Here is an 8,521-nt window from a genome sequence, read left to right as displayed (position 1 = left end):
CGTGCGAATGATATAATAACGTAACCGCGCGTAACGGTATGCATTTAAACTGAATGTCATATTATTATATATTTATTTCCTTAATCTCGTATCTCTCGTAAAATAAATGTATGCCGAGCATTCTCTTTCATTTCGAATTAATCTTAATGAATATCTATTAAGCGCTCAAGAATTTTTAAGCACGGATTAATTATTTATTAAACGAATAATTATCACGGAATTTATATACTTATTTTAAACGCTCGACTCACTGCGATGTGACGTCACGCTGTGACGTCACAGGTCGCAGCCGCGTGTTTCCAAAATTTACTGCCAGTAATTTATTTCTCAACGTTGGTCATCCTGAACTTTTAGTTCGGAATCCGCCCGTCATTCCTGCTCTTCCTCTGGCGCTGATGTCGCAGCACGTTTCATTTCTTCCCGTTTCCGTTTCTGAGAGTTTGTGTACGTTTTCACGAGGTTTCACTATTTTTTTATCCAAATATCCGCACGTAAAAAGACAGGTTGAAAAAATTGTATTTTTTCTATTGATTATAACATTAATTCTTTGTATTTTTCTATGATTAGCATATATATAAAGATCTGTAGAGATTTATAATTTCTTTCACGATTCACACTTAACCTCAATAGCTGATTTGTATAGTTTTTTTAAATTAAATAATTGATTATTATTACAGCTGAAATAAGCTAATTTCCAGAAAATGGCCAAGTCCAAGAATCATACAAATCACAATCAAAGTAAGTATGTTGTTTTACAATTAATTATAATCTGACCCAAATTTTTAAAAATATGTTTCTAAAATTAAAATACTCTAATGATAATCCTTTTTGATTTGTATAATTTTTTAACATTCTTAAGATGTCATTAAATGTACAATGAAATGTATATTTTACAAATTGAAGTTTTCACTAATTATTTATTTTTGTATCTTTTTAGATCGCAAAGCTCATCGTAATGGCATCAAGAAGCCTAAGAGGTACAGACACGAATCCACGCTTGGTGTAAGTTTTATATTGTAATGTGTTATTGTGTGGCCTTATATATTTAAGCGTTTTATATTTCCAACAATAATTAAATCAGATTTATCAAAAATATTGTGCAATGTACAAAACATTTAATAAAAAATTCAGACACTACACATCATGGATATTTAATATAATTTAAAGTCTTATTATACGGTATTCAATTCTGCTTTTTAAATTATACATGTATCTTTTATGCTTATTTTTCAGATGGACTTAAAATTCCTGAGGAATCAGCGGTTTGCCAAGAAACATAATCTGAAACCGAAGGCTCAGCTAAAGAGGGCAGAGCAGCGGAAAGCTCTTCGTGAAGCTAAGAATAAGAAATAAATTCATTGTATATTAATGATTAAAATATATTAAAAAACTCGCTCGTAAAAAATACAATCCAAAATCTTATCCTATATCTTTATAACTTCAAGTTAATATTTATTCAGTTTGGTCTAAAGAAAATTTACATATGTATATAAGAGATAATTCAAAATATAAATTTTATAAATGTAGAGTAAGAATAGCTCGCAATATCGCGGATCTAGTACATTATTCATCGTTTTGCATACTTGGTGCTCTTAGCAACTGTATACAATTTTACAGTTATATTATACCAATATGGCCGCAAAACAGGTTAAACTAGAGACATGCGATCTTTCTACGAAATTCGAGATAAATAATTCGACGAAACCGAAGAGGATTCTATTGTTTAGTGGCAAGAGAAAGTCTGGGAAGGATTATATCACTGATAATTTACATAAAAGGTATTGTTCATCTACAGTATTTTTTAACTGTCTATAAATAATAATGTAGACTACTCAATAAAAATTTCACATGAAGCTATTAAAGTAAAGTACATTAAAAAGATAATTATAAGATCAAATTATATATTAAAAGTATATTTCCTAGCTGTTAATTACAGAATTTATTGTTTGCACAGAAAGATACAAATATTTTAAGTAAAATCTATATCAATTTCAGAATTGGTTCGCAAAGGAGTATAATTATACGATTATCAGGACCTATCAAAACGCACTGGGCAAAATCTTTAAATCTTGATATCGATCAATTACTAGGATATGGAGAATACAAAGAAAAATATCGACTTGATATGGTTAAGTGGGGAGAAGATATGCGAAAGAAAGATTATGGCTACTTTTGTCGTGCTGCTATTGATATGTATGATGGTACAGTGCAATCTCTTTAAAGTAGAATATATATATATAATTTAAAAATTATATATGTATTGTTTATAAGATATACATTTTTATATAAGAATGTGTCTAAATTCTTCACACAGTATGGAATAAATCAGTGTGGATAATAAGCGATGTCAGAAGAAAAACTGACATTAAGTGGTTTATGGAAAATTTTGGAGATTTATGTAAAAGTATACATATAGTCTGTTCTGACGAAGTTAGACAAAAACGTGGTTGGATCTTTACACCAGGTAAGAAACAACAAACCATAGTAAAACAATTTCAATAAGACTTGTCTAAACTTTCTTGAAAATAATTACTATAATCATTTACAATTATATATAGGTATAGATGATTCAGAAACAGAATGTGATTTGGATGATGTGAATAATTGGGATTTGTTATTGGAAAATAATGATGATAGTGACACAGAAGTTATACTGCAACAATTATTAGAACTAGCAGGACTTAGCTAGCAGAAATTTTTCTATTTTGTCAAATGTACAATAAAAAGTATCTCACAACTTTATTAATCTTGAAGGAAGATAAAAAAAAACTCCTATATAATATTATTTTTAACAGTCGAATAATTTGTTACGTTTTTGCAATGCAAAATATATATATGAAATAAACTTATTGGATTTACGGATATATAAGTTTATAAGATTCTGTAAATATATATTTCTCATTTACATGATGCACACATAATTTGTGAACAATGTTCAAAATTGGCAGAAATAAATATCGATTATTATTATTCTGTGCTGAGAAGCTTGAAGAAACGCAAATTGTCATTGCAATATCAAAATTATCATTTTTTATCAGTTAAAATTAAAATTAATTGCATAAGTCACACATGTGGAGCACATGTGTGATCATGAAAACGCTTTTTACTTTTTACATACCTGCGAATCACAAATAAATAAAAAATATATAAAAAAACTTCATTGTATTTTTTGTGATATATAGTACATATATAGTGTATTGAAAGTAACATGGCTCCTGTGATTAATGCTGGCGGGGTTAGGATCACGTGCGAACAAAGAAGTTTAATGAGATAAAGTGAAATCTGTAATTCTGTAACAAATATATCTTTCTTGCAAGACAATTTTTGAAAAAGTGTACACATCGCAATATCCGTTTTAAAGTAATTTTAATCAGACAAGATATACATCTGATTGTAAACAGCTGTCAAGGACGAATCACTGTAATTATATTTTATATTAGTCATTTGATTTATTATAATTATTACTTGTTATATGTTGTTACGTTTACATTATATATTGTAAAATTTTAATATTTTTATAACATTTTTGCTATATATGAATTTTTTTTTCAACATCATGTCTGCATTTAGGATCAATTTATTATACAATAATGCACTGTTTTTATTCTTAGCTTTGTATAATTGTGTGTCAAAAATATCGACGTAAACGTTGATTGTCGAATAAAATTCGTTGGAGTAATGGAACATACAATTCCATCTGATATCCTTGATGATCTCAGTAGGTTAGTTTCTGTAGAAGATTAATATATAACAATATTAATTCTTAGTGGAAAGAGAAACCTTGATATAATTGAATCACACATTTTCTCATAGTACAATCAGAATTTATGATATTCTTACATTTTATCTTTGCAGTCGATTCATCATTAATGTTCCTGAGGAGGAGAGGAAAGACTTGGTGCGAATTTGCTTTCAAATCGAATTGGCACACTGGTTTTACCTTGACTTCTACTGTACGGAGGAGAATCCTAAACTAAGGTCATGTAACATGAAGGAATTTGCCACTCATATATTCCAGCACATACCTTTTTTGAAGCCACATGTGCAACACATTGATGCTGTGCTCGAACAATGGAGAGAATACAAGCAGAATGTGCCGACATTTGGAGCAATTGTGCTAAATGAAGACATGACCAAGGTGCTGCTGGTGCAGAGCTACTGGGCAAAGAACAGCTGGAGTTTTCCCAAAGGAAAAGTAAATGAGGATGAGGAGCCCTTTCTTTGCGCCATTCGAGAAGTGTTGGAAGAGACTGGCTTTGATATATCTAATTTAATAGATAAAAACGAATATATTGAATCTGTAATAAATGATCAAGTAGTGAGACTGTACATTATCTCGGGTGTGCAAAAGGATACAAAGTTCCAACCGCAAACGCGAAAAGAAATAAAAAATGTCGAGTGGTTCGCCGTGGCAGACTTACCCAATACCAAGAAAGATATGACTCCTAAAGTAAAAATTGGAGTCGGACCAAATGCATTTTTTATGGTTGTACCTTTTGTCAAGTAAGTAATTAATCTGTTTAATATATCATCTATAAAATCCATATATTTATTGAAAAATTGTGTTACATGTGTATTTTAATATCGCTTTTCAACCAGACGGATGAAGCGATGGGTTCAAGAGAAACAGCAACGTGAGAGACACGCTATGATTGTCCGAAGACAAAGGCATAAATCGTTGGGAGAGGTCGAGACTGTTTCGAAAAGCAAACGACAACAGATACCTTTCCATCATTTTTCTACTTGCCCACCACAAGTAGGCCTTCATATATTTTATATCTTTGTTTCTTTTTTATGTTCTACAAACTAAATGCTCATTTATATTCTCGCTTCATTTACAGAGTGAAGTTCCAGATTTTAAGATTAGTCGTCAATCGAACATCTCTCCGGCTCGCAATCGTCGTGGTACAAGCGACAATAAGAAAGACGCTCTATCGAAAGAAGCCTTTAAACGGAATCTATTTGGAGATCATGAAGAAACTCAATTGCAGGACCTCGCTAAACTGACAGACAGCCCTGCTATGACTAGCTCATTTCTAGGCGATCCTGCGATCCAGTCGATCAAGTACAACGATTTCAATTACAAAGCGCAATCTTGGGAAGAACTAAAAGGTAAACTTACAAGTTAAAGATAATCTCTCTTCTATTTATAGTTTAAGATCCCGCTTAGAAGAATATAATGTTATAAATAATACATTTTAACGATATCTAAATTATATAAATAATATGCTTACCTTCTAATGTATATATGTATATATATATTTAATTTATATACATATATATATATATATATATATATATATATATATATATATGTGCGCATATTTCATTAACAATCTCCCGATATTATTACTGCATAATAATTATTTTTATCCAGATTGTCGCAAGAAAAGCCTACCAGAGGGAAATATTAAAGCGTTATTGTTCGGAGAAGCCGCATGTAAATTGCAAAAAGATTTTAAAACCATTTCATCACTTTCTTTTGTAAATTTGGAACACGACGGTCAGTTTTTAACGAAGAATTACGTGGATTATAAAGACCTTTCTGCTGCTAATTTTTATTTAGAAAGTTGGCAGAATTTTAAATTTAATAGGCAAGAAATACTGAAAACTTTCGAGTCGTTATATATGTAATAATTCGGAAGAAATGGATTACCAAAATAAGAGAAGTATAGATGTTAATCTAGGAGAGCTGGAATTTTCTATCTTTGCAGATTATGAAAAGTTATTGCACGTTTAAAACGTGTCATTATATCTAATTATCGTTCATATTATTCATCATCTATAGTTACTTTTCTTATCAATTTAAATTTAAATTTTAATTTGTGATTGTACTCTATTGTACATACTTTCGTTACTATATACATACTGTATATATATTATCCGAACATAAGCATCTATCCTGTAACGTGATGATAAATTTAGTACAAATTTATATACTTTGTTATATGAAAACTGATTATAGAGAAAAGTTTTTCAGAGGAAAACCGCATGTCGCTTTTGTTCGTCGATCGCGCGCGTAATAAGATTTTAAAAGCATTTCATATAATTCATACATTGAAACAAAAGAATTTGTTACTTTTTAACTAAATTTTGGTAATTCATTATTTTCGATATGATAAACTTTAAGAAACAGGTTATTCTTAAATCATGTCATACAAATAATGATGATAATCCATTTATAACTATAGAAAGGCAATTACAGCGCATAAATAATATATTGTACATTTTGGTTTTGATATCAACACTTTCTTGTTGAAGTTGTTATAGTCTTTTTTTTTTTTAACGAATTGACGTTAAATTAGCGTTAATTAAAGAACATCTATTAACGTATAATATATTTGTAAAGAATATTGAGGACGATTATTAGGACACAGAGAACTAGCACAATTTGACCGATAAAATAAAGTACTTTTTCAAAGACGTGATTGCCGGTCTGCACACTTTTGACAATTTCGTTATTCAATTCAAAGACTATTTTACTTTCTTCGATAAGTTTATTTTTCGTGTCCTCGTCCAATGTCTCCGCGATTCTATTCATGGATTCGCGTAAGTCGCTCTTTAATTGAAATATACTGTTCTGTCCAAAGTCTGTGACATTGTTACCATCACTCGGCGGTGGCGCTTTAAAAGGCGAGATCTTTTGCATGAGCTGTCGCTTTTTGCGCAGAATAATACCACCGCTCAGAAGACCCATGTAAAGATGATAAATGTACGCCATTAGTAGAGTAGGATCCGTATCTTCTACTTCTCTCAAACGCATCAGATATTTAGCGACGCTATCTCTGAAACATTTGTAAAACAGTGTAATTTAGAATTTTTTTACAATATTTGAACTATTACCAAGTTACTATTGTAAAAGACTGATATTTATATTATTGTATTATAAGTGAAAGGAAACAAAGTGACAGCACTTTCATTGTACTATTACATATGTATTCTATTATACATGTATACCTAGGACTATAGTTTTTTCTCCAGCCTTTCCCCAAGTAATGATCAAGATCTCGTTCAAAAGCTTCTGTGCGTTGAAGCTCACTGAGTGGAAGCAATCCAATTTTGGTGTTTCTTAATCTACTCATTGCACCTTCTAGATAACGAAAAACCTCGTAGAAAACCAGAAGCCCATCAGCCCATACAGAATCATCGAGAAACCCTAGTTGGAGTATACAAGACTATAGTACAAAGCTGGCATATAGTCATTGCAACAATATAATGACTGTAACACAACCTAAAGAATCATTTCTTTGTTGTAAGTGATGCATATGAACATAAATCTATATAATATTTGGCGCATTCATATAAACACTTAATGTCATCATCAGTTTTTATTATTTATACACTATCAACATATTTGTCAAGTCGTAGAAGATTTTTAAAAGTAATAAATGATAATTGCTGAAAGTGTTATAGCAAATATATAAATATATAAATAGAAAAACTAGGATGACACATAAAACAAATATTTATCATGCTATTGTCATCTCATGAAAGAATCTTTGTTTCAGCAGTATACGATCAAGTATGCACAATTGATGAACCGACATGCAAATAAAATCTCCAATATTTACAATATTTCGAGAGACCCTCGTGATTCTTACCAAATGCCAATTTTGCGTTCACCAGAGCATCGCTGATTGCGTGCATTCCTCTGGTGGCTTTTGCCATTTTCTTGCAAAAGTTCTCCTCTTCCTTGTTCGGCATTTTCGGTAGCACGTATAATAATGGGTGGTCACGAGAGAGTGGCTTTTGTCGAGCTTTTGTCAAAATGTAGAATCGTTCACATCATCACATCATTAACTTCCCGCGCGTTTCTTCGGATTGTCACGTGAAAATTCTGTCGTAAAAACACTACGTTCATAACATCGACATCCATCATCCATCGGCCGCCCCTGCGCACTGACTGACACGATCACGTGTCACGCGTTCGCACCGCGACTCGCGACGTCATCAATCGACTGCGAGATATCGATACTCATTATCGACGCTTTTGAGTTTTGATTTTTACTTTCATATAGTCAAAGATCTCGGCGCAAAATCATCGTTTCGTTATTGCTTGTAATCTTTATTTCTTCTATATATTGTTTCTCTTTGTTCTTTATTCTTTCTCTAATTCATTTTCTCTCTAATTTTCGATGTAATAATAATGTCTATCATTTTTTCAAATATCTAAAGAAAATGCGACGAAGTATAACCAAACAACATTTAATAACGCAATATAGATATATCTTCTCTATTTATTTTAATTATCTACGTTATAATTATGTATGTAACGTTAATAAGTTTAAAATTTTCTAGTAGTTATATATACAGAATAAGTAATAGAATATGATTAATTTTATATATATTGCACGCAATATAATTTGAAAAAGAAAGACACTCGATACCTATACGAGATTCAATAAAAAATGCAAATATAATGTTGCGCTTAATAGATCTTTCATCAAAAATTAATTAAAGATAAAATAAAGAGAGGCATTTTTATTTTACAATCAAACGCGATTTATTGTCTGATAATTAT

The 8,521-nt window shown here is 30.7% G+C and overlaps 3 protein-coding genes across 7 annotated transcripts in view; 2 read left to right on the top strand and 1 right to left on the bottom strand.

Moving 5' to 3' along the window:
• Rpl29 (ribosomal protein L29) overlaps positions 1–1,410 on the top strand; it is a 215,893-nt gene extending 214,483 nt beyond the window's left edge. Inside the window, exons 1-4 of one of the 3 annotated variants that reach the window (XM_083032854.1) lie at positions 361–444; positions 678–738; positions 938–1,002; positions 1,234–1,410. In XM_083032854.1, coding sequence (XP_082888980.1) covers positions 702–738; positions 938–1,002; positions 1,234–1,353 — 222 coding nt within the window. In that variant the 5' untranslated portion in view covers positions 361–444; positions 678–701 and the 3' untranslated portion in view covers positions 1,354–1,410. Of the gene's footprint in view, positions 1–360; positions 504–677; positions 739–937; positions 1,003–1,233 lie in introns of those variants that run through there. The other 2 variants (XM_083032845.1, XM_083032863.1) reach the window with 2 other exon arrangements.
• An 85-nt stretch (positions 1,411–1,495) lies between these two features.
• Positions 1,496–6,961, top strand: Dcp2 (decapping mRNA 2). Of its 3 annotated transcripts, XM_083032679.1 has the most exons (6): positions 2,685–3,420; positions 3,612–3,722; positions 3,856–4,503; positions 4,600–4,756; positions 4,842–5,112; positions 5,378–6,961. In XM_083032679.1, the coding sequence occupies exons 2-6, from the start codon at positions 3,679–3,681 to the stop codon at positions 5,632–5,634; spliced, it is 1,377 nt and encodes a 458-aa protein (XP_082888805.1). In that variant the 5' UTR covers positions 2,685–3,420; positions 3,612–3,678; the 3' UTR covers positions 5,635–6,961. The 3 variants fall into 3 exon arrangements, 2 of the variants coding, with proteins under 2 accessions (XP_082888805.1, XP_082888815.1); XR_014424816.1 differs by lacking the exons at positions 3,612–3,722; positions 4,600–4,756; positions 4,842–5,112; positions 5,378–6,961 and adding exons at positions 1,496–1,778; positions 1,996–2,201; positions 2,315–2,464 and having other exon boundaries at positions 2,559–3,420; positions 3,856–3,994; XM_083032689.1 differs by lacking the exon at positions 3,612–3,722 and having other exon boundaries at positions 2,686–3,420.
• Ho (heme oxygenase) lies at positions 4,597–7,919 on the bottom strand. Its single transcript, XM_083032790.1, has 3 exons — positions 7,602–7,919; positions 6,958–7,156; positions 4,597–6,785 (listed from the first exon to the last, which is right to left on the bottom strand). The coding sequence occupies exons 1-3, from the start codon at positions 7,702–7,704 to the stop codon at positions 6,326–6,328; spliced, it is 762 nt and encodes a 253-aa protein (XP_082888916.1). The 5' UTR covers positions 7,705–7,919; the 3' UTR covers positions 4,597–6,325.
• Positions 7,920–8,521: the final 602 nt, after the last annotated feature.

The sequence above is a fragment of the Prenolepis imparis genome, unplaced genomic scaffold (assembly GCF_030444845.1).
Source record: "Prenolepis imparis isolate NDT839.2.m4 unplaced genomic scaffold, iyPreImpa1.0 SCAF_1, whole genome shotgun sequence".
In the NCBI taxonomy this organism is placed as follows: domain Eukaryota; kingdom Metazoa; phylum Arthropoda; class Insecta; order Hymenoptera; family Formicidae; genus Prenolepis; species Prenolepis imparis.
The sequence above is the reverse complement of the archived record's forward strand: the minus strand, read 5'-3'. Positions and strand labels throughout refer to the sequence as shown.